The sequence below is a fragment of the Idiotropiscis lumnitzeri genome, chromosome 9, assembly GCF_059441095.1.
Source record: "Idiotropiscis lumnitzeri isolate Australia: NSW breed Sydney's pygmy pipehorse chromosome 9, RoL_Ilum_1.0, whole genome shotgun sequence".
Taxonomy (NCBI): domain Eukaryota; kingdom Metazoa; phylum Chordata; class Actinopteri; order Syngnathiformes; family Syngnathidae; genus Idiotropiscis; species Idiotropiscis lumnitzeri.
Genome location: NC_142399.1, coordinates 11,572,055 through 11,598,397, shown reverse-complemented (window position 1 = coordinate 11,598,397; position 26,343 = coordinate 11,572,055). Strand labels below are relative to the sequence as shown.

Below are 26,343 nucleotides of genomic sequence, written 5' to 3'. Positions count from 1 at the left end.
AGGCTGTCACTATTCTGCCGTTCTTCTGGTATCTATTGTATATGCGTTTATGGGTTTTAATTTGTATTGTAATTTATATTACACAATATGGAAAGTGCATTACAGCTCCAGCTGCTGTGAAATGCGCAATATGAATAAAGTTGTATTGTATTGTATCACGCCGTAATTTTTGCTTCTGCATTTGGCAAAACAAAACGAAGCAATTCTTTCCAGTGAGGTCACTGGCGGTGCCAAAAGTAGTCATGTGTGTCTTCAGTATTTATTAACACTTTGTGAAAAGTGTTTTTTTTTTTTTTTTACATTACATTTTAACAATTATTTTACATGGAATTGTGAGAATTTACCAAGTCATGATACTGAACTTTGTTTCTCTAGCGTGGAAGCAATACAATTACACTATATTCCAACAGCACAATAAATTTAGTATGCATTTATGTAGCGTCTAGATCAAGACACATGGTTCCATTTACCTATTACTTGTGTACTTGCTGTGGCGAAGACTGCGGAGAACATTCTGGAGTGTCTGTGCACACAAGAACAACAAAAAAGCACAACACGCATATGCATTCGAAGACAGCAAAAAAGGGGATTTGGGTTCATATCGGTTGATGGCAACAGACAAGCCTGCTGCACTGGATTAAAAAAAAAAAGATCAAATCTTTTCACATTGGAAGGTGAAAGATTCTAAGATTATATATATAAACAAATTATTGCATCATGAGAAAAAAAAATGACATTCAACTTGAGCCATGCATAGTGAACAATGCTCGCGTGCATTTCACTAAATTATGTTGCCAAAAAAATCCATTTCTCAGGGTCGTTTTTGTCACTAAAGCAAAAACTATCAAGAATGAATGTCACTGTTCTGCTTTCTTTCACTAAAGGCTTGTTTTTTCCACTTTTGGTCAGACGCCGGTGAACCCAAGCAATGTTCTGCTGATGCTTACTGAAAGGAGGACAAGAGCCAAGATAGTCCATTCTTCACTAACAAGCTCAGTTTATATATTTTTTGACAGAAATTAGTTAAATTCGTTCTTTTTTTTTTATCTATTAATTTTGGTGAAATTAGGAAATAAATTACTTGGAAAATACTTACTGTTAATGAAGAATATGGCCACGCCCCCCTCCGATCTCTCCACGTTTATCGTGGAGTAGTAATAAAGATCCATGCCCGCCCGCTGTCTGCCGCCATCTGCCTCCTGAGAGTTGACACGACTTTAACGTAGCTAAATGTCCGAAATATAACCAGTCGGGGTTCGTGTGCGCGTTCATGCTCTTGTCCGCTTTAGCCTGTGTATGCGGAAAAGTGATCGGCACGGTATTTAAGATTTTGTCGAGGTGATGACATGAGCTCACGTTTGATGTCAATAAATCCAAACAATTGTGCCGAACGCTTTTCTACTTTCACAGGTTGAAGGGGACAAAAGTAGCAATGTGCATTTGCATTTTGGTGGCGACCGTTTTAGACAACAGAACAGATAAAGCGAGAAATATTACAACGCTTGACTCCCTGCTGTGAGCAGACTGCTGAGACCGGAAAAAATAACAAGCTGGGCTCCAAAAGGGGCTGTTCCAATTTTTTGGATATCTCATCACAAAAAAAAAATAACTAACTACAGACAGGGTGGAATTTAGTACTGATGTCATTTTGACAAGTGCCAAGCTCATCCAAGTGTCCCTTTAACAACAGAAAAAAAATGTGGGTCAACATGGAGAACTCTGCACTGACATTGGCTGGAAACTGCGGCGGAATTACTTTAAGGCAATCGAAAAAACAAACAGGCTGCAACAAAGGGAATTTGGGTCAAATTCATATTTTGGTAGCACGCACACACACACACAAAAAGAAAAAAAAAAACAATAGCTGCTGCCCTGGGTTTCAAGCAAATATTTTTATTAACGTTTTCGATCAAAATACAAGTACAAGAGCACCCATGGGATCGGTGAAAAATGCACTGGAACTTGTAAACTTACTTTTGTATTGTCTGTCAACAAACGAAACAATAGGAAATAATGTCCAGATGCCAAAGGGGCGGCCTCAAGGGGAGTTTGGGTTCATTTAGTTTCATTGCAACAGACAAAGCAATGGGTGCGCCACTGGGTTTGAAATTCTCTTTTTATTGACATTTACGATCACAATGTCCAGTACAGGTTACGCGTGTATTGATGATAACTTGGTGTTACGTACGCGCAGCCCACTGCTACTTGTAAACTTGACTTTCATCATAAAGTGACCAGACTAAGAAGGTGGCAACAACGGGAAATTGTTCATTTATCTTCCAGCTAAAACCTTGTAATATGCAAGCATGCAACTTTGGAGCCATTTCTGACCACCAGCCACCTCACATTAATTGAAAGTGATGATGATGACGATGATGAGCTACTTTGAAAACAATAACATTTATGCCAAGATTCACATCAACACAAATAAGGTGCTGAAAGTGAAAACAAGTATATTCCGTTGCTGCAACTGCATCGCGTCTCGGCATCATCACCAAAAACAAAAACTCCGTCTCAGGATGGGAAGATAGTGAAGAAATATTTTCATTGCTGTCAAAAATAACTCAATCATTCAGTCACAAAAAGTTATGCATTGCAACGAGGGGGGAAACAAAACAGATTTAGTACTACATTAAATTCAATCACAAAAGTTAGAAAAACGTTTTTCTTTGGCGACGACGTTACAGCATTTAAGCACATTTTTTGGAATGTGTCAAGAATTCCAAATGTAAAAAGTATTACCAGTTACATGATTGGAGAGCAATTGATCTTAAGTGTCGTGTTACAATGCAGCGTTACTACAAAAAAAAAAAAATACTCGTGTCAAAAGGTGTACATGCCACAAGCTTGAAACACAGCTGACACCCCCAAAGAAATTCCCTCTTTAAAAAGTAGTGGCTTGAAATGGAAGCTCTCACACAACTAATCAACAAATTCCCAACATGTTTTCAACCTCTGATGGGACCTCAACTGGGATGCACCGCTGGACAATTAAAAGTAGCTTTCGCGTTCTGCCATTGTTTGATTTTACAAAGCACAAAGGGGAGTGGCAGCACGAACAGGATCGAGTGCGTGTCCCAAAAAAAAAAAAATGACGTTCCCATTGCTTCACACATACCCACTTTGGAAGGTTACCATGTTGGAACACTGTGCACGACCTTGTGCACGAGGCATGCACAAAGACAAATCACATATGCACATTAGGCCACAAGGCTGGGTTTGAAGAAAGAACTCAAAATATAAGTATCGCTGTAAAACATTCGGAAGTGATGGTATATAAACTATCCCTGACAACAGTCATCCTACATGTGACAACAAAGTGTGTTGGGTCCTATGCAAATCAACCGAGTGGCGAGTTAAGGAAGCACGTGCAATAAGGATTTACCACAATTTAAAACACACTTGCTCAATGTCATTTTGGACTGCAGGGGGAGATTTACGAAAGGTGTCCCCCCCCCCCCTGTGGTGAGCGCCCCCCATGTGTTCTAGGTGTGGCGGTCTTTGGACTTTGTGGCAAAAAATAAATAAATAAATCATGGGATTTAAAAGTCCGTTAAGTGCCGATGCTTAGTGTTTGAATCCAGTGGAGATCATCAGTCCGCTCAGGAGTACCCAATCTCTTTGGAAATGGTTGACTGACCTGTTGTGGGGTTCTCACTCCTTAAATGTTCGTTAAGAAGTCGGAGGTGGTGAGGGGAAGTCGGACAAAATACAAACAAAATAAGTGTGCTTCTTTTTTTTTTTTTATGCCGCCGTCATAATATTCCCATTTGCAAACACAGGCCTTATTCTTTTGAATTCTGCATGGGTGTAACGAAATAGAAAGATGGAAAAGAAAAAAAAAATCAAGTTTCAATCCTGGACTTTTTCGTGTCCTTTTTAAGTCCACCAGGCAGATCAGGAACTTCTACCAGTGACACTCCAAGTTGGCGCCGTTCTGGGGGAGGACAGCGGCCAAGAGAGGAGGGGGGGGGGGGGGGGGGGGGGTGAAAAATAAAAGGAGAGAAATAAGTCACATTAGGGACAGAGGGAGGAAGAGAGAGACTTTGGTTATAATGCATGTCGACGCTTCCAGTGAGCAACCTGAACAAAAAATTAACATAAAAGCAGGCGGGTGACACTTTCCCTTCTCTCAGGCTGTTGCTCTTGTGGACAAGAAGTGACAGACAGGGACGGCTGCTGCTGTTGTGTGCGTGCGTGCAGTTGAAGAGCAGCCCCTCTATGAGAGGTCGGTGCATGCATGTTTGAGCGCACGGGACATAAAGGGCGGAGGGGGACAGTCCATTGTCGGCACACAAGACGCGCCTCCGCATGCTAGCGTTGAGTGGACACGGATGGGAGGAGGGTAGTCGACGGAAGAGCTGGCCGGCCGACATGCCTGCGAGACTGCGTGAGGTCGTATGCGTGGAGGTGTGAGAGGCAGTCGGAGGGAAAAGAGGAGGCGGGGGGGTGGGGTGTGAGGGGGTATTACATGTGTCATCACTTACCAAATGAAACAGGAGGGCTGCGTTAATCAGAGGGTGAATACAATTAGATAGACTTCACATCCCGCTATGGTTTGATGTACACTGCACAGCTCAAGTGATCAAGTGACAATTTTCATTTTTTTCCCCCATGCTTATCTTGCACAACACAACACCAGAGGTGCAACAACTCAGCGACAACTATTCAATTAAACTATTTTGATAATCAAATAATGACTTGGAGACATGTGTTTGTCAACTTGACATGATGGAACTGCACCAGTCGTTGACGCGCGCGTACTAATTAAAAACCATACAAGAGGACACCTATACAAAGAGCATAGGTTTGAACATAACAGATGTGTCCATTATCAGAGAAGCAAAATAACTGCCAAAAGTAGCAAGTGGAGTAATGCGGAGGGAGGTTACTCTTATTTGGACGAGTCAGCCAATGCCAACAAAATGCTATGCAACTTCAAATATTTGCACACTGTTGACACATGTGACGTTATTTATATACAAGCTCTGCATCTCTGCATGCGGGTGGTTTCATGCGTTCTGTCAATATTTGTGTGGCACATTTGAAATGTACAGAGAAAATTTATTGATATAGGTATTAATTGTAATTGGCCACTTGGACTTGCAGTGTAAATCCAGCCTGTGTGCGCGCGTGTACTGAACTGAACTTTTCGGCTCCAATGTGGACAACCCAGGAAGTCATGTTAGAAACAGCTCTCCGTATGAATTCATTAGTTGAGCAGAATTACCTGATGTTGAGGCCTCAAAGTGTATATTTAATAACTATACAATCAACACTATCTGGCCATACAACACAATGGGATTAATGTAAATGGTTTTGAACCAGGAATAAAAACGGACAATTTGTGATTATGCAGAAAAAAAAACCTTCCCAGAAGGGCAAAACTGTGGACCATAATATTTAGATGCATTTGAGTTTAATGTGGCAAAGGGGTTGGGGAGTAAATTCAGTATTTTGACCTAGGTAGAAGTTCAACAACAGTGGCACGTTCCCTGCAAATACACAGCTGGGAACTAACTCCAGTCAGTACTGCAGGGAGCGACAAGTCTGAGTCGCAAAGAAATACCCTTATTAAACATGGCCGACAATTAAGACGATGGAGGAGCTGTACAAATGGGTTAAAGTGACAAAAACACACATGCCTTTCAAAAATTCACACATTAACATGGTCCCACCCTTGAGAGTGGAAACTGCCAATGGTCATCACACATCATTTGGACTTGTGAAATGATGATGACGCTACAAAGTCTTGGATAGCGCGGCGGATACTGACCCCTTCTTCTTCTCTGTATGGACTTAGACTGTTGTACACGGCTTCAATCACGCTTTGTCTGCAAGAAGAACAGTAGAATTAATTAATCCAATACATGATAGAATAAGAGTAAATGTTTTTTTTTTTGTTTTTTTGACTAGTGCCACATTTTAGGAATTATATTCCGGACTTTATTTGAACTATATGCAAGTCTGTGCAGAGCAGCAGCAATGAGTTGCGGGAAGCAGATCATCTCTGCTGCGGTGAAAAATAAACTATTCCACTTACAAGTAGCGTTTTAATCAAGGACGCGAACGAGGAGTCACTAAGTGTGCTTATCGCTAAAGTAAAATACCAAGTCAGGAAAGACCCAAAAAAAGCGCATAGGTATATAGTTGACTTTTAACAGAAGTCTGGCTAGAACCGCATTAGGGCGGACGCTAGCAGCTAAGAACAGAAATGTTGTGTTACAATGAATACATATGTAGACGTATAGTCAGCTGATGGCGACATTAGCAATTTAGCAGACGCTCTCAGACTGCAACGCGTAAATGGCTGACGTCATCATGACGAAGAGGTTCGATGTCGAATGTATATTAAATATTTTACAATCTCATCAATATTTGCTCTATTTTGCACCACAAGATGGTTTTGAGATTTACAATACATTAGATCTCAAAGCTTTTAATCAATTCAGCTCTGTTAAGGAAAAATTATTTTATTGACATGATTTGACGTTTTTGTACAAAGAACATGTACATTAGTACGAAATGTAAAATATTTTGGGGTTTAAAAAAATGCATTTTCATATACACAATACACATGAATCCAAAATTATACTTGATGGCAAGTAGTTTATAAAAAACTTATGAACTGCCCCCACCCTCACAAAGCCTCTTTAGTGTCCATGCATTATTGCAGTAATCGCAATTATTGGCTTTAAAGGTATAAGGCTGTGGCACGGTGGCCCGAGTGGTTAGCACGATGGCTTCACAGTGCAGAGGTCATGGGTTTGATTCCGGCTGCAACCTTCCTGTGTGGAGTTTCCATGTTCTCCTCGTACCTGCGTGGGTTTCCTCCGGGTACTCCGGTTTCCTCCCACATTCCAAAAACAACATGCATGGCAGGTTGATTGGACACTCTAAATTGCCCCTAGGTATGAGTGTGAGCGCGGATGGTTGTTCGTCTACGTGTGCCCTGCGATTGGCTGGCAATCAGTTCAGGGTGTCACCCGCCTATTGCCCGAAGAAAGCTGGGATAGGCTCAAGCACCCTCCGCGACCATAGTGAGGACAAGCGGTACGGATGGATGGATGGATGGTATAATCGCATTTTGTGTCATGTTTGTAAATGTCACTGTACATTGTGAAGAAACACACACATACATATATGTACACATTAGGGCTGCTCGATTTTGAAAAAATTAATCATGATTATTTTAGGAATAATTGAAATCACAATCTTATTCAAACAATTATTTGTGGGAGGGAACAAAAAGGTTTAAATGTTAATAATAGTAAGACTAATCAAATTATTTGAAACATTATAAATATCTAAGTTCCTTTTGGATTGGATCGTTTATAAAAAGGTGCAACCTTTAAAGTAAAAAAACGCAAATGTATAAATTTGTGTATGGTTTCCTTGTTTAAAGAATTGGAGTTTAGAAGGGCCGGACGTGCTACCCCTTTAGGGGCCCTAAGCTAAAAAGTCAGATGTTGCTCCCCACCTCAACCCGATATTTCTTTGTGTGCGTGTGACAGTTCAGTGGATACATCCATTGAGTTACCCATTAAAAAAAAATTACTTAGTCATGTAAACGAAGCGCCGCAATATAAAAGTAATGTAACATGAATGCATTTAATTCCTTTTGGATTGCTCTAACACCGGATATGTTGAACGAGATTAATACCACAAAGAAAAATCAATATGATGTTTATTTTTATGTATTTCTCATTTGTCATTCTTACTTGCTGGCAAGGCCTCCCCCTGGCGGCAGAGCCGGCATTCCGCCGTCTGCAGACAGGTTCCTCATCACCGTCGCCAGGTCGGGAAAGCCCTCGTCGGCCGGCCGTGACAGCATCGCTGACAACGACAGCGGAGAGCGCGTTACAGTGAACCTGGCAGTTAACACGTCCACCCATCCAGTGTCAAGACAATGTGTCCACATTAGGCCAGAGTCAGAACTTATCCTATAGAACATGTTCCTTCCTCACAGAAAGAACCCCAAACCTCAGAAATGTGAGGCAGATTTATTAACCACTAGTACACTGTGCTGAAGAGCGAACAAGTCAAATGGTAAGAAAATACGCATGCATGTTAGTTGATGGTGGCAAGTTGCCATTGAAATGTTCAGCCAAAACATTCCTGTCCCTTTTTTTTTTTTGACCCAAGAAGCAAAACATTTAAAATTAGCATATGCAATACTAAATGACTTAATTCCATTCCAAGATGCCAATAAAACCATTCAGTGAACATCGATTTGTATGATTTGACCATAATTTCAAACAGCTGGAGAGCCCTTGTTGCCGGGGCGAAGAGCGTATAAGCAAACCAGCAAAATAAAAAGGCTTTATGGCTCTCTAGAGAGACAAAATGAGGAGGAGCAGAGAGAAGACACTGCATGTCTGAGCGAGGGAGAGGAGAAAACGATGTCAAGGGACGCAGGGGGGAATAAGGACGTGAGATGCTCGATGAAATGGAAAAGGAGGTCACGATGGTGTCACTCGTCCGCATTCAGTGGGATCTAACTCGGTTGGAGGAGGTTCGACAATAGAAAGTGGCTAAAATCGGGGCAAGACTGAAAAACAACAAACATCTGATAAGAAATGCAACATTCCATTGCCATTCAAGCTCACCTTCTACGCGAGACTCCAGGTACTGGTTGAGCTCTGCATCTCGCCTCACAGCTTCCTCAGACACTTTGGGAGTGTTGGGCAAACACACTAAGACAACACTCATGTTATCCCGGCTTCCCTAAGGCGGACGGGAGGAAAGAAGAAACGGGTGAGAGCCGGAAAAGCAGAGGTCATGTGAGTCTGCCAATACCCCCCCCCTCCAAACACACACAGTCACACTCACAAACAAACCTTGTGCAGGCAGGTATCCACCACTTCATTGCAGACTCTCTCCAGGTCGTCGGACACCTCCAGCCTCGATTTGACAAACTCGCATAGCTCCTCGTTGGACATGACGTCCCAGATTCCGTCGCACGCCAGGATCACAAACTGATCCTGCTCGGGGGTCCGGAGCATCTCGTAAACCTCCGGCTCGGGGCTCACCAGCTGCTCGGTGGGGCCTCTGCCAACGACGCACTTGTAGTCGTAATCACCCAAGGCCCGGGAGACCGCCAGCGACCCGTTCACCCTCTGGATCATGACGGAGCCGCCGGCGTTCTGAATGCGCTCCCTCTCGCGCGGGTTGCAAGGCTTGTGGTCGTGCGTGGAGAAGCACACTTGGGAGTTTCGGTAAAACACGGCTCGAGAGTCACCGCAGTTCATGAAAAAGAAATGCTCGGGCGACAGAAGGACACCCACGGCTGTAGAGCCGCTACGGTCCATGCCGTTGCGCAGGTCCGAGAAGCTGCGCATGTGCTCGTCGATCCTCAGGAAGCCTGCGCGGATGCCGGCTTTCACCGCCTCCACAGTGGGGGCAACCTCTGCCGAAGGGGTGTCGGTTGTGCTCTCTGAACCAGCCAGCGAGCTCTGTTGCCCACCGGCTCCAAAACTGGCAGTGATGATGTGCTCCAGAAGGTGCTTGGAGCAGTAGTTGGCAACCCTGGAGCCCGCGTGGCCATCATAGACAGCAAAAAAGGACCAGTCCGTCAGGCCGGGTGTGGGCAGACCCAGTGCGGCTGTGTGGGCATCTTCCATCTCCACTCGCCAGCCCTGCATGGAGCTCAGACCATAGCGGATGCCGTTTCCTTCGCCGTGGGCATTGTGCTTCTCCGTTTTAGGCTTGTCTAGGAAGGCACCCATGGCTCTGCTCTGCAGAAACCCACGGCTGCCTGCGAAGAGGACAGACAAGACAGAGGGCAGTGAAGCAACATTCTGCAGTAACGTGAAAATTAATTGCCTGTACTAAAAAATAAAATAGATAAATCACCCACAACACAGCGTGACCGCGAACCCAGAACCTGCGATGGAATGTGAGGTTTTCAGGGCTTGTAATTAGCTTAGTAATACCTTGGGCTGTCCTCAACTTTGGTACAGATTACAAACCTAACACTAATAGATTTAAAAACACGACTCCCAGATTGCTTTAGCAACACATTTTGGTTTGTGTAACAGTTATTTTAACAGCGCCAAATAAACAACTCAAACCAGCTGTAGTGATACTCTTCATATGCAGAAAGAGACAGGTCACTTTGGTTTATGCTGAAAAAGAAACCGCGCCATCTTTAGAGCTTCCTTGGCACCAATGGATGCCAAGATAACTCAGCTGAGCATTGGACTTCTTATTGGGCCATTCATTATGCACCTGCATTAGCTAAATGAACATCATCAGGTTGCTTGAAGGGAGGGCCACACGTTGCTCCCAGTGATATTAACTGTGAAATCAGCAACCCTCCAAAACAATTAAGTCATGGGAGTAAGTCACGACTATCGACTTAAAACCGACGTATAGAATATAACAGCAGTTCGACGTCTCCATAAAGACACAGGTTGGAGTGACAACTGAGAGGGATTACCGTGATTCATTTCAGGTGGACGCAGCATGCTAACATGTCAACGTTGGCCCTCAGCTTATCTGGGAGTCTTGCGGAAGGTGACATGAAAGGCCGAGGTCTGATTGAAAGTCAGTTGACCGAGATCAAGAAGGGTCGACGGACTCAGACGAGCAGGGCTGTTTTAACGAGCTAAGTCAATTTAGCAGTTAGCTGCTGATGGGATGCACGCAGGCCGGGATCAGCCTGTCAAGCGCAGACAGACACACAGGAGCTAACTTGCTCCTGGCTACACCACAAGCTCAGATCTCACTAATGCTTACTGTCATTAAAAGTACATTAAGTTAAAGGTCCTGCAAATTGGACTTTAGCCATCTTTACATCTCTCGTTAGGTACACAGCAAATAATCAAATCAATGCATATATGTTGAAGGCTTTTACAAGGTCTCGTCAGGGATATCTTAAATAGTACATGGTTGATGACTCATCATAAGCGGTGTATTTTCCTGGAAGAGCAGCACCTTGAATGGACATAGTCAGTCACCGTCAGCGCAGCGCCGTCGGGAAATCCAAATGCAGCTAGGTGGGAGTCTAGCCCACCACAGGAAGAAAGCGGGAAACGTGTCCTCTTTTGGACCAAGGTGAGTGGTTAGCAACTGTATACTTCCTGTTCAAAATTGATAAACTGTCCAGGTTCCCCGTGCTGCAGCCCCCAGTGTAACTTCTTCCAGCGCTTTACCATGAATTTAACTGGTGGCGTGACATCAAAATTAACAATATAATTTGCCATTTACACATCATAACATGTAGGACAAAGACATGAAAAAAAAAAACAAAGATTGTATTTGTGGTGATAGGACAAAAAATAGCATATTTCATTGCGCCCAATGTAATGGAGACATCTTTGTCCTGTTGCTCAGAGTAATATGGCTAAAGATCCATCCATTATCTCTTCGGCTTCTTCTCACAAGGGTCTCGGGGGTGTTTGTTGTGCCTATCCCAGCTGTCTTCGGCAGTAGGCGGGGTACACCCTGAACTGGTTGGCAGCCAATCACAGGGCACACGAAGACAAAGACAACCATCCGCTCTCACACTGACATCTAGGGACAATTTAGAGTGTTCAATCAACCTACCATGCATGTTTGGAATCTGGGAGGAAACCAGACTACCCGGAGAAAACCCACGCAGGCAACGGGGGGAACATGCAAACTACACAGGAAGGCTGGAGTAGGAATCAACCCCCCAACACGAGTAGAATATTTATTAATTATTATTTAAAGTTTCAGAGCACTCAGCAAGACATCAACAGAGTCTGAGAGCGATGATAACGGCTTAAATAACTGCTCAAAATTTGGAAGACTTGTTTTATATACCTTCCTTTTAAAAAAAAAATAAAAATAAAGTAAATCATTCACATTTAGCAGCGTTTAAAACCCACTCTCCTCTGTGGCATGTCAAATTCTGAAGGCATTTATTTTCACTTTACAGGATCTTTACTAGATTATTACAATTTCCAGCGGGAGCATTTTTCGGTGGTTCACCGGTGATCCTGCAAAAAAAATTTGTGTGTTCTGGAATTAAAATAATACGGAACCCAAGCTATCGAGGCAGCCAATCCAACAAGCCCTGATCGACTATTATAACCTTTGCCACTACTAACGTGAAGTTATCGACACCACAGAGGAAACCAAATGCAAACGCATAAATGGCCTTTCAAACGTGGCCACAGACTTTACAGCGGTTGGCCCCAAACTGCATCAATTTTACCAAGCTGCCAACACTAACATGTATGAAAGGCACTGGTACTCATATATTACCCTTCTCCTCCTCCTCACAATGATTTAAGCACAACACAAAATGAACAATTTTAGTTAACCGCCGAGGGAGCGTTATATTATGACTACCACTAGCACTGGGGCAAGCGGTTATAATGCAAGGCTAATTAATTAAGCCCAGGCGGATATGGACACCAATTAGGAAGTCGCAAACTTGACAGTTGTCATATTGGATACACAACATTAGCCAATGTTACGTTTGCGTCAGAGAGTTTGTTTGCCCCGTCCGTGTACTTACTGTTAACGATGTGGAGTCTCTTGGAGTCCTTGTTTGTGTGACTTCAGAGGTAGGTTGTGTTTAAGGAGCCGGGCTTGTTGTGATAGGCTTAGCGGCGCTCTTGAAACATTAGCCCCTGTCGTCCATCGGCCGCTAGCCACCTAGCACGGGTTCAAAGCTAGCCAGTCAAGTGCCCTCTCCGCCCTCTCCGCTTCTTCGTTCTGCTGCCAAAGTCATGGCAGACGACCGGTTGACGAGGAACACAGTTATTTGGACAGGATCGAAACGCTAAGCTAATGTTGGCTAAAGCTAAGTCAAATGTATGAATCCGATGACGTTCTTTTTCAACGACCAGAGGAGGGCGGAGCCATATGCCCGTTTAGCGTCTCTGATTGCTCAAGCACTGATTTGAGCTTGCGTTTTGATTGGTCGGTAGAGATGCCGTTCATTGGTCCTCTGACGTAGTGTAAACACTCGACAGCTGGCGGGTTTGGAGGAGTGGGTGTGTGGGCACTTCATTGGGTACACGAGCATTGAAAGATCTGGATATATTCACAATTTGTTGACATAATTAGATATTATAGATGTAATCTCGTTGCACACTTGAGTACAATGACAATAAAGGGATTTCTAATTCTAGGAGAGTGTGTTTATATATATATATATATATGTGTATATATATATATATATATATATATATATATATATATATATATATATATATATATATATATATATATATATATATATATGGGACATCCTTTATAGCACTTTTAACACAGAGCTGACTTGCAAAGTGAGCAGTTTAATACGACTATGAAGACACAAAAACAACTAGAGCACTTCTATTCCTCAAAGTGACTTAGTAAGAAGCTGTACAATAAATTGGATTGCAGCATTGAATCATGATGCACATTTTAATTCTTTACATTCTATATGTTGTTGCTTTTTTCAGGGCTGGGTCAGATTTATTGTGTTTTCATGCAGGTGTCTTTCAGTATAGCACAGTACTTGAATCACACTGAAGGCGGGTGACTTTGAATTCCAACTTTTCTGTATACTTTTTTGCCGGTCAGTCCCCCGCCCTTCAGCCGCGATCTCGGTACAGTTCCGCCCTCAACCCTCTGGACTTATTCATAAAACGTGTTGGGATTGTTGGAACTCACAGCGATAAGCATTGTTTATTGGACCGTATTGTGCAGGTGTACCTAATGTTGTGGGGAGTGCCTGTGTATTGCTAAATCATAGTTCCCTAAACATTAAACCCATGTGTAAATGTTTCTTGCTGTTACATTATTTAGATTATAGTATATTCCATTTTCTATTTCAGTCGGCCTGCGATACTTAGAAGATAAGTGAGATCCCTCATCAAAAGGCTTTCGAGCTATTTTTAGCCGACCGGGAAGGAACGTATAAGTGGATCTCTCAGCATGAGTGAGATGACTGACAGATAACAAGCGCACATGAAATAATGGTCCGCTGCAGCAATACAGTTACACTCCCCGCTCATGGTCATAAACATTCACTTATGTGATGCCTGCTCAGATCATTGACTGACATCACTTTATGGCGATCATTGGAGTGGGTCTTTATGTTGGCGCCTGTGAGTCTTGTTTCCAATGCTAAGTCATCAATAATAGAGGACGGGCCTTCGGTGTATGGCATAAAGCTTCCAACAAGTCAAGAATGTGCCAAACATTGATTTCACACACCATATAACGCAAGAATTTGTAACTAATCTTTCAGCAACCTCAAACTGTCTTACAAATGTGACTGCTTATAATGTATGTTTACTTAAGTAATGTTGCTCTAATTGCAATTTGCTCACGATATGCTTACAAAAACTGCAAAGCTGAAGCTGTCAATACTCACATCTCTCCAGATGATACCTGAAATGAAAAAAATTGTTCACATTTACCGTTTCTGGAATTTTTAACTTTCAACAGGTCAATTGGACCTGCAACATAACAGGTGGGTTAACAAAAAAAAAATAGTAAGTACCAAAGAAATTGAAAATAATGATTTGGCTGTTTGGATTTTGGAATTTACAGTTATACACAAGTTATGGTTCAAACCGTTTGAAGTCTGAATTATCCTGGGGGCGGGGTGTGACAATTTTTAAAAAATGTTTTAACTACACATGGTCTTTCTAATCAACTATTGGCCTCAATCGGATAGCATAGAATCTATCTTGTCTGACTGACAAGCAGTCTATGGAGTCTTTGAAAATGATGACGAACAGAATGAGCACTTTTTTGCCGCTAAAAAAGGGCGGGAAGGGCATCCAAGAGCCAAACATGTGTATCATCTGTGTTTTACTGTCTGCTTTAATTGGTCAAACCCCTGCTATTTCATTATTGTTATAAACAAATACTGTATGCCCCACTCATGTTGCTTTAATTAACCACCGTATTCAGTAGCGAGCTGCCAAATGGCATCGAGATCAATTTTCTTGATGATATTTCCCTAAAACAATTGTGTGTGTGTGTGTGGCTCAACAGAGAGTCAAGTGCTGCTTCTTTGTTTATTATACAGCCTGTGTGTGTGAAGGAGTGGGTATATGCAGTCAGTCGTGAGGCTTCCCTTCCTCTCGGGCCTAATCACCGAGCAATCACGTCGCCTCACTTTGCCCTTTTGCTCTTCAAGCACAAGAGCTCTTGAAAAGCTGATTTTCTGTCTCCTCAGAGGGCATGCAATGCTTTTGTCCACCAAGGAGACGGGTCAAAACAATAATTGTTAGCAAATTGTTCCCGCAAACGTACGACGCTCATTTGATTTGCATGTTTTTTTTTGTTTGTTTTTTTACAGTTTTTTTTTGTATTTACATGCTGTCTTTTAGACTCTTTTAATGAGTAGTGTGTAAGCGCGTTTGTGTGTGCATGGGGGTGTGTGCGTGTGTGTGCGCGTGTGGGGGTGTGTGTGTGTGCGTGCAGGTGTGTGCGGGTGCATGAGAGAGGGTAAATCTATTTCTTGGTTATATGCTTGGAAAAAAATTGGTAGCATACATAATGCATGTTATGTGAAGGGGCAAGCTGCTCTCCCTTCTTAATGGGATTAGAGTCATTAACCAACTGTTTACCAAATTTCAAGAGGACCTCTCTCTCTCTCTCTCTCTCTCTCTCTCTCTCTTTCTCTCTCTCTGTCTCTCTCTCTCAGACTTGCGGTCTCTCTCTCTCTCACTCTCACTCTCACTCTCACTCTCACTCTCACTCTCACTCTCACTCACACTCACACTCACTGACTCTTTCTCTCTCTCTGTCTCTCTCTCTCAATCTCTCTCTCTCTCAGTCTCTCTCTCTCTCTTAATCTCTTGGTCTCTCTCTCACTCTCACTCTCTCTCTCTCAGCCTCGCAATCTCTCACTCACACTCACCTCACTCTCCCTCTCACTCTCACTCTCACTCACTGACTGTCTCTCTCTCTCTCTCTCTCAGTCTCGGTCTCTCACTCTCACTCACCTCACTCTCCCTCTCCCTCTCCCTCACACTCATTGAGTCTCTCTCTCTCTCTCTCTCTCTCTCTCCCTCAGTCTCTCTGTCTCTCTCTCTCTCCCTCTCTCTCTCTCTCTCTTTCTCTCTCTCTCAGTCTTGCAGTCTCTCACTCTCACTCTCACTCTCACTCACACTCACACTCACTGACTCTCTCTCTCTCTGTCTCTCTCTCTCAGTCTCTCTCGCTTAATCACTCGGTCTCTCTCTCACTCTCACTCTCTCTCTCTCAGCCTCGCAATCTCTCACTCACACTCTCACTCACACTCACTGACTCTCTCTCTCTCTCTCAGTCTCTCTCTCTCTCTTAATCTCTCAGTCTCTCTCTCACATTCACACTCACTTCACTCTCCCTCTCTCTCTCACTCTCTCTCTCTATGTCTCTCTCTCACTCTCACTCTCACTCACCTCACTCACCTCACTCTCCCTCTCCCTCACCTCATTGAGTCTCTCTCTCTCTCTCTCTCTCCCTCAGTCTCTCTGTCTCTCTCTCACTCTCTCTCTCTCTCACACAGTCTCTCTGTCTCTCTCTCTCTCACTCTCACTCACACTCACACTCACACTCACACTCACACTCACACTCACCTCACTCTCCCTCTCCCTCTCCCTCTCCCTCTCTCTCTCTCTCTCTCTCTCTCTCTCTCTCTCTCTCTCTCTCTCTCTCTCTCTCTCTCTCTCTCTTTCCTTGGTCCCTTTTCGGTATGGCCTGGAAGTGCCTCAGGGGGCAAATACAAATGAGTGCAGCTGCCTGGTACGAAAAAACCCTTCACTTTACAGGCACGCACATATTGTATGTACAACTGCATAAGCATGATACACACATGTATGTATTTACATGTTTGGCCACTCTTGCATCAATGTCTGCTGCAAAATGTAATGAGATGAAATATCAAAAGATCCGGTAGATACGGCAGTGATTTTGTAGAATAAGAAAGAGGCACAGCACTGTATCATACTGAAGTGTGGTTAGTATTTTCTCCCTCACCTGACCCACCAACCTACCTGGCCACTTACTTAATTTACTATGTACCAATGCAGCAATTAACTAACCGACCTAACTATTGACTCACCTACGGATCCACTTACCGACTCCACTTACCATCAACCCACCAACCTACCTATACACAGATCAACTGACTGACTGTTTGTGACATGGTCTGGTTCTGTTCATGAACGTGGACCAAGTTGGGATTGAGTTAGACTTTATTTTGGAAATTGTAGAAAGGACAAAGGTGGATGTTTGGTACTGTTTTCATCTCAAAGCAGTTAAGAAAATTGCACTTGTAAGTCAATAAATCTTTATCGTTAAACTGAAACCAGTGGAATGGATTAGTCATTTAATCACGCGTCAAACCAAGCCATAGTGACCGTTTTTGATAGGCAATAGGGTCACGACTATATATATATATATATATATATATATATATATATATATATATATATATATATATATATATATATATATGTATGTATGCCCTATTAAAAGTAATACGGCAATAACACCATCCCCAGGATTGTTTGCCATATAGCATGTGACTCTTAATTTCTTGGGTTTACCTGGTTTGTCTTGTATGTCAGTGCTTCTACTTCCAGGATTTCACCCTGGCAGTGTGCGGTGTCCTTAAGCCATACTATCATACCCAGCCCCATACAGGTTTAAGTGCATTACACTGCTGCTATCAAATACGCCGCCAGAGAGAGGTCGCCCTGAGTTGGTAAATAAATAGTCCTGGTTTAGTGCGCCCACTGTGCTGGGGTCAGAGGGTGGCTGGTTGCTGGAAATGGTGGGGCCACACTACCATCTAGTGTCAGAAAGCTGTACTGCAACTTGGCTTTTTCCAAAGGAGAAGTGTACTGCAGTTCTGTGCTGAATATTGTAAAACATTTGTGCTCAAAGGCCACATTTGATTTTTGAAAAGGACCGATGGGCCAGGTGATTCGCTGATGAAAAGAACAATATGTATGTAAAATATATTTAATTTTTAAATTCAATCAAATCATCCATTTTAATTTTATTTATGAAAGAATTTAATAAGTATTTCTTTTTAATTTAATAAAATTCATTAACCAATTGAATGTAAAAATAAGAATAAATCAGCTTAGGCTCCATCACGCCCACGAACCTCGCGACGAGAAGCCAATCGGATTATGGATGGATGGATAATAAAAGGCGAATCATTTTATGAGAGCAGAATTAAACAAAAGCAAATTCTTCGAAAACATTTTAAAAGACACTTGATAATGCTAATTTCTGTGAACATCCTTTGAAGTTAACTATAGCGTTAATTCCAATGCGCTAACCGTATCAAGTGGCTTATAAGATGATTATTTTTGCATCCAAAGTTGAACTGTTCTCTGCCCAACCTCTTGTGACAAGACCAACCTGAATGGCAAGTCAGATGGCAGTAAAGGGCATCGATTGGCTGACTGCCTGAGCCCTGTAGGCCAAGGTGACCTGGGGAATGCTGTACTGTACAAGCAATCGGTCCCGAACGATATCGGGAGGAACGCTTCAGCCGGAAGAAATCATTTAACAAAGCAAGGACGATCTTCTCCCTGAGCAGGCATGGAGAAGGCCAGCGTGTCTCTGTCTAGCTCCTCATCCTCCTGTTTGTGGTCTTGCACTGTTCACTCAAGCTTGAACTGGCGGCATTTGGACAAAAATCCTCAAGGGAACAAATGTTTGTTTTGCTTGCTAATGACGTGCTCCTAATGGAATGTTCAAGAGCGACATTGTTTTTTGTCCTATTAGTCTTTCAAAGTTTTCACGGTAAAGACTAACTGATAAGATCAAAAAGCAAGTCTATCTTCCCACTTACCTATGACCTGGGCAACCTATCTTCCTCTCTGCTCACCTACCTACCAACCACCTACAGTACTCCCCTATGACAGAACAGCCTACCTTCTTAATCAGGTTTTGACCCACCTGTCTGCCTAGCGCAGTGGTCTCAAATAGTAGGGTGGGCCGATGCTGAGGGGGGCGCGTGCGACCCTGGGGAACTTTTTTTTCCGCCGTACTACAATAAAGTGTAATTGCACCTCCACTCCAGTAGTTGGCAGTGGCGCTCTCCTTACCCATTGTGCGCAGAGAGTATTAACTCCGCGGTGTCTGTTTGTTTTGCAACGAAAATGCTATTTTATATAGTTGCGGCACAGAATGGGTGGTTGTTGGGCGCGAATTGTTTTTTTTCTAGGTTGGGGGTGCGTAACAGATAAGAATTGAGAAACACTGCCCTAGCGACATACCTATCTACCTACCTTACTACCAACCACCAACCTACATGCCACCTACCAAACCACCTACAGATCTAGCTACCTGCCGACTGACCAACCAACCAACCTACCTTTACCTTCATCCTGACTATTGCACAAAGGAGTCTGCAGATGAATGACATGAAATCCTCCATGTTTATGTGTCATCATTTGGCAGTTCAGTCAGTTTATTGAAAATAAATAATTCATGTGAAGCATAACTTCACATTCAAGCAGGTATGTGTGGGTGTGCGTGTGTGTGCGTGTGTGTGTGGGGGGGGTGCGTGTGTGTGTGCGCGTGCTAGTGTGTGTTGTGATGTGAACCCAGTACACTGTGCTCTAACTTCAGCTGACAGGCAGGTTTGAGGCCTCTCTCCAGGGTCCACAGTGTGTGTGTGTGTGTGCGTGCGTGCGTGTGCGTGCGTGTCTGCGTGTGCATCTGCGCGTGGGTGTATGCGTCTAATTAGAAGCTCAGTGTGAAAGGTAGTAGGTCTCCTGCACATGCTTGTGTGCATACAGTATGTCAAGTCATACGCTCTGTCATATAAAGAGCTAAACAAGTACCTTGTGGTGGTTGTTTTTCCTCTCTACATATAACATGGGCCCAATATGCGGCCTCGTCACTTATTCATCGCCCAGCCACCTCCAGGGCCCGCGCTAACCCGAAATGACAGCTGCGTTGGGCCCGATGGAGACCCACCGACCTGATGGAGGGATGAGACGGAACGGAACAAAACAGATCAATGATGTGTCCAGAGGTTTTAAATTTGGACTGGCAATGAGGAAACACAACAAATGAGTCATAGCTACCTACCTACAGATTCATCAAAGTACATAACGACCTACTTACCTACCCAACTAGCAACCCACCAACTGGCCTTCCAGTGATTTGGAACCTGCAGCTGCGACACACTTACTCATCTGGACCAACAGCCAAACTACCTCCTCACCTTATCTCCTACTTACCTACCAGCGCACTCACCAACCTAACTACAGTACCTCCCTACCTACGTCCCTCCCAACCGACTTACCTACCTACACAGTAAATTTCACGGAACACATTTTACTCAATAAAGAATATTTTTGGTCAGTAAGCAGAATAGAATTTGAGAGTAAATTATTCAGCCTATTCTGACTGAATTTTACACTGAATTGTATGCTGAGTATTTTAATGGGCCCACATGATCACCGATGGTGTCGTGGTACACTCACCTGACTTGTGTGTGGGTAGCGTTAGATCGGTTCCCACTCAGTGCTGGTGTCGATGTGCGCCTAGCAACTGGCTGGTGACTAGTTCAGGGTGTAATGCGCCTTTCGCCCGTAGTCAGCTGGGATAGGCTCCAGCACCCCTGCGACCCTACGCCAGATAAGCATGACACAAATATAGTCTTTTTAGAGTAAAATATACTCTACAAAATGTACAGTGGACCTACCTACCTTCTCCATTCAGTAGCCCATATTAGACAGATCTTATTAAATTACATAAATAAGTGTACTTGGTGCCTTTCAAAAAGTTAATCTTATAAGGCATTTTGGACAATAAACATTAGCAATCTTATTCCTTGGAATGCATGTGTCCCAATACTTTTGTTTCCCCAACAATATTCTTTTAATCTAAGCAAATAATTGCAACTTGAAATGAGGTTATAAAAAAAGTGATGAGTGTGTGTGTGTGTGTGTGGTATCAACGTGTCTACTGGAAAGGGGTGGGGGAGGGGGTATGCCAGTTACTTTACAGCATGTGTGACAGTCATCATATGATCCTGAGACTGCGTGACAGCTGTCTTCACACCCCTTCTGCTTATACATACACTCACACACACACACGCACGCACGCACACCCACACACACACACACACACTGACAGAGCAAATGGTAGTTTTTCTAGCTACACGCATCGACAGCAGGCCAGAGGATGAAGATGAGAGCGATGGACAGATTGGAGGAGCAGACATGGGTTCGGGTCGGAGCGACTGGAGGCCAGACAGGAGACAGATACGCAGATGGACAAGACACCAAAGGGCTGGTGGACGTCAAAAAGTCAGCTGACAATCAGGAGGATCGGCAAGGCAGAAAAGGTTGCTGAATACGAATTAAGCAGAGATGAACTGGCCCTCGCTCTGAAGTGGATGAAAGTCACCCAAGGGAGGCCCGTATGCAAATATATGGGACCTCCTACTCAGCCCAAAAATGAAACGTAGTTTTCAATCGAGGAATTGTGTATTTTTTAATATTAGTTATATTAATATCGAAAAACCCAAAACAATTTCCCCAAAGTTTGCAAACCATCGAGCGACACAACCCCCCTTGACTTATTGCAGTGAAGATGCCGAAGATTTTAAGGCGCAAAAACATTGTGAGGTGCCTTGACCGGAGCGCAACGGCAGGCGGTGTCCTCTAATGCGATGCGACATTCCACGCCCTGCCGCACGCTAGCTGGCATATGCTAACCAACAATACGACGCCTCACGTTATTTGCCGCACGGTCCGGGAGGTCACGCGTTAGCATGGCGGCTGTTCATCTATACTCTCGTTTGTTTGGGTTTGACCGTCCACATCTGTTCATTCTGTCGCGGCAGATGTGTCGAATGCTCAAATCCATTGGATCAGACTATTTGGGAATCTTAGGAAGCAGCCCCCCGCCTCTCGCTGTGCTTGTGAGTGGGGGGGGGTGTTCGTCTCACAGAATAGGGCCTTTCCCAAAGCAGAGGTGATGTGTCCCCATGCACTAACGTCAACATCACAGCCAAGACCAGACCGCTGTCAAACACGGTAACGCACAACCTTTTTGAGGCGACACTAATGCAGCAAGAGTGTGTGATTATTCCAACCAAAAAACAACGCCCGCCCGCCCCTCCTCTCCCAAAAATGCCAAAAGCTTCCCCGTTCCTCCTGAAAATGTGACACGGTTACCCTATTGTGAGGCTACATTGTGTGATCTTTTCACTTAGGATATGAGAAATGTTTTCCAAAGACGTTCTGCCATATTTCACCTCGCAGTCATTTTTCTCTTTCACACCAGGTAGCCTACCTCAGCTAATGTGGGATGGACAAACATGCTTATGGGCCATATTAGTCTTTTTTTTTTAAATGGACATGTGGGTCCGGTTATTTGTAAAAAGTTGTGAACAAAAAAGGAGTTACTAGGTGCCGCTACTGAATGAGTGAGGGGTTTCTCGTTAAGTGTCTCTAAAAAAAAGAAAAAACTCAATTTCACCAAGATACACACACACACAAGCCAAATTTGGTATGCTTCCAGGCAGATTGAGGCTCTAAAAAGTTCCAAATTCCACATTGGGTGAGAATCTGTTATAATGATCATGTGAACATGGAGCCTTGACAGACTGGAGAAGACACACTGATACACTCCAAATGTGTTACAACAAATATCCAACACTGGAGACGGCACTCGTCGGAGGCAGAGAGCTTTTGGAGCGTGACAAGGTTGTCCACGCTCATACGCGTACGTGTGTGTTGGCCTGATCTGCTGGACATTTCTTCATGACGCACACCCCCTGTGAGAGAGAGTTCAAAATGGAAGTGGATGACAAACAGGAGGAGACGGCAGGGGGAGTCGTGGCTTGTTTTGGCTGCGACGGAGTGGAAAGAGTAGAGGCGGCAGGCAGAGAGCTGACCTACGACTTTCCTAGCGTACAGCTCCATGTGTGTCAGCATCAAAAGGTGTTAGACTCCACAACATTATAAAATAGCGCCATCTAGAAAAGTTACATAAAGCCATCGACATGTCTTTTGGTAGAACTAATGAAATGAAAAGGGAGCACGAAAAAGTCTCATGCTTGAAACTACTGAAGGCATTTTTGCTCATTTTTTTCAGACCAATATCAGCGCAAGTATTGTCTCTTGAGAACTCGACCATACCAAGTGTGGATACCACTCGCATTTTTTGGGGATAAAGTTTCAATCAACACAATGACAGATGCTCTAATTGTGAAGAAATAACTTTCTGGGCTCTATTTTCATGGACAAGGGCACGCATGCTCAGCGTAGAAACTGGTGCATCTTTTCTTTTTCTTTTTTTTCATCATCAATTTTCATACCAAAGTAAGTCTAATTTACCATGATTGAGAATTTGGCAGACCGTGCAGCCCCTTGCTAAGTGTTCCATCAGACTGAGGATATTTTCTATAAAATGACGCCCCGGGTGTAACATGAGTTGGTGGATTTGATCAAAGCGTAGGTACACAGACTATACACTCCGTTGATTTGTGTGGTAAATGTCACAGTATTGATAACATAAATATGATAAAAATGTACATTAATCCTTCAATCCCTCTGAATCCTCTGAATCTGCCCATTATATATTACATAATCCGCAAGTGGAGGGCTTCTTGAAGTTCCTTTTTAACATACTTGGCCCGCTTCCGCATGGAATCCAGTGAGTCTATTTCTGCTTCTGCAATGTGAAACGCCTGCACTAAATTTAAAGGGAATGGAGCTGTTTTCATTGGCCAGGAAGTGTGTTCTCACCCACAACGGCGCAAACGCCCCTTTCTACCTGCGCTAACTTGAGGCCTTACTTGATGTTTGAACTTTTTTACCTTAAGCATCAGTGGCAGATATCGGAGTTCTCCGTAAGTACCCGATGCTTTGAGTCTATTCTATTCTATTCTATTGTAAACATGGCTATAAAAGCTAACATACTTGTCAAAATGGTAAAAGGTACTTGACATGAAAGTATTGGATCTTCACACGAAATCAGAAATGGTGCACAAGGACATGCCGTGTGAATCCAGTCGACGTAGCTTTTAAGGTCCCAGCAGACAACATATCACCGGACACTGTTCTGCGGCGTCTCGGCGATTTGGAGCATCAAGCCCGCTCTGCAGTAGCGTGAAGCTGTGATTTTCACACGTATGACACCTCAGTTCACTGAGGGCCAGTCGGCCGACACGCGCTGCTGCGGCGCCATCACGTTCTCACTTCTTGATGCGGAAAGACAGACACTGATCCTCTGGGACACGGACGCACTTCTCTCCCTTGCTTCCTTCTCCGTGCCTCCTTCTTGTGTAGATGCTCGGAGAGGGATGGCCTCAAGTTAGGCGGTCGGCGATATACCGATATGCTGATGCTCTCAGGTCGCCTCCTGCGGGGAATGCTGTGGTGGAGAAGCAAGGGATGGAAGGGGAAGTACTGTATATAGAGGGAGATCAGTGACGTGCCTCTATTCGTATTCGTGATTAGATCAAACCATTACCACACCCGTGAACAAACAGCTGTTTAATACATAAATTGGCCACTAATTTTTTTTTTTTTAGATTTTCCTCTTATCGCTTTGGCGCCCTCTATAGCGCGGCGCTCCTATGCGCCGCTAATGCCGCATACATACTTTTTGCGCCACTGGTGCACGGTACTTTTGGTTTCGTTTGATAAACGCTATTTGTTAAAAAATTCGGAACACCTGCAGCAAATATGAACCTGTTAATGTTAATGATCGACCTTCTGTCACGTAAATGCTTAAGATAATGCCACTAACATACTACAACCCTTCAGTTCCCCTAAAACATGTACATTTAAAGTAGAATACACGCGTTTATAGTTCACAGGCAGGAGGGTACGAGCGTTTTGTTTATATATACTGAGGTTGTCAATGGAGGGAAGGAGGACGAGGAGGTTGTGCATGCATGAGAGATTCCTGTGAGCAAGAAGGACAAAATATTAAGTAAATAATGGATCCGGATGTTTGAATTATTGACGTCATACAGTGATGCTTTCATGACTGGGGGACCTGAGCCAACATTCCAGGCCTCATTCATGAAAAAGAGCAGTAAATGGGAGTGACTGCTACATGCGTTCCACCAAAACACACTGAGACGACAATTGGATGTGAATTCCAGAGATTCTGCAATATTGCTACATCAGCGCCAGGACTCTGTGTCTTATACACTTTAATAAAATTAAACACTTGCTTATGGATGTTAACAGACAAGAGGACCCCCCCCACACACACACACACACACACTACAGAGTCTCCCTACTGGGTACCCTACATACTGCAACATCTTTTTGAGCTGACAGGTGACAGAACAGTCCACATCAACTCTCTTTTTCTGCACACAAACCCACACAGTCACACACACACACACACACACACCCCCATACACCGCTGATGTGGAGTAAACAGCAGCAGTCATGCCAACACTGGGCATGCCCAAAGGGCAGAGGCTGCTCCCCGTTAACCTATCAGCTGGTGGCAGACGCAGGGATGTGTGTAGCTACAAGTGTGTATGTCGTGGGATGGGGATTGCCTGTCTGTCTGTGTGTGTATCTTTGTCGAAGTGTGTGTCAGTGTTTTTCTTTTTGGCAGGGGGGGACTTGGAAATAAACGTCAACATGACCCAGATTACTTTCTGGAAATAAACGTATAAATTAGAACTTTAATCAATGGCCTATAAACATGAAATTGACTTCTAAAGTTTAGCGACTACACAGGAAAAAGTCGAAACATATCTGATCCCTTAATGCTCTCGGATAAGTCCAAGGCTAAGACAACCTCAGCCTTGACAACACACAAAAGGATTTGCCATCATCAATATTGAACAGGTTTAACATTTACGATTGCCGTGACCGTTTTCCAAGCAGTTTGGGGAGGACTAAAGACTCTTAAAACAACCCAAACCAAAGGATAATCACTCAAGATTATTTCTTAAAGATGTCACAAAATCAGACCTTTGATGACTATGATTGGAAGGAAGGTACAGGATACTTTTTTGTGTTAGTCTTGGTATCTCCGAGTCCCGCACTGCTCCATTCTCAAACGGTGTTCCACAGGGTTCAATTCTGGGGCCGCTGCTGTTTTCAGTTTTGTATCTGCTCCCTTTGGTATTGGACTTTCAGATCTATGTTTCCGCAAAAAAATAAGACACTTTCTCATCGAGGCCACTTTAATCCTGTCTGGAAAAACTAAAGACCTGGATGGCACAGAATTTATTGAATTCCAATTAAAAGAAAGCAGAAGAGAGTGTTTGGTCCAAGTGGTCCTTGTACTTCCCATCCTGTTGACTTGGGCCTCCTGGGTCCTTAACTAAAGCCAATAGTCTCAAATTTGGGTCCCAAAATGGACATTGTTTATGAAATTGGACTGGCTGAAACAGTAATTCATTCATTCATCTAATCT

The 26,343-nt window shown here is 43.7% G+C and overlaps 1 protein-coding gene across 3 annotated transcripts; it reads right to left on the bottom strand.

Annotated features, from left to right (window-relative positions):
* Positions 1 to 1,872: 1,872 nt before the first annotated feature.
* On the bottom strand, positions 1,873 to 12,844 carry ppm1ba (protein phosphatase, Mg2+/Mn2+ dependent, 1Ba). 3 transcript variants are annotated; one of them, XM_088304708.1, is made up of 7 exons: positions 12,491 to 12,844; positions 8,841 to 9,757; positions 8,610 to 8,727; positions 7,722 to 7,836; positions 5,777 to 5,834; positions 4,488 to 4,504; positions 1,873 to 3,937 (listed from the first exon to the last, which is right to left on the bottom strand). In XM_088304708.1, coding segments are annotated over exons 2-7 (1,197 nt in total). In that variant the 5' UTR covers positions 9,729 to 9,757; positions 12,491 to 12,844; the 3' UTR covers positions 1,873 to 3,936. The 3 variants fall into 3 exon arrangements, with proteins under 3 accessions (XP_088160834.1, XP_088160833.1, XP_088160832.1); XM_088304707.1 differs by lacking the exon at positions 4,488 to 4,504; XM_088304706.1 differs by lacking the exons at positions 1,873 to 3,937; positions 4,488 to 4,504 and having other exon boundaries at positions 4,511 to 5,834.
* Positions 12,845 to 26,343: the final 13,499 nt, after the last annotated feature.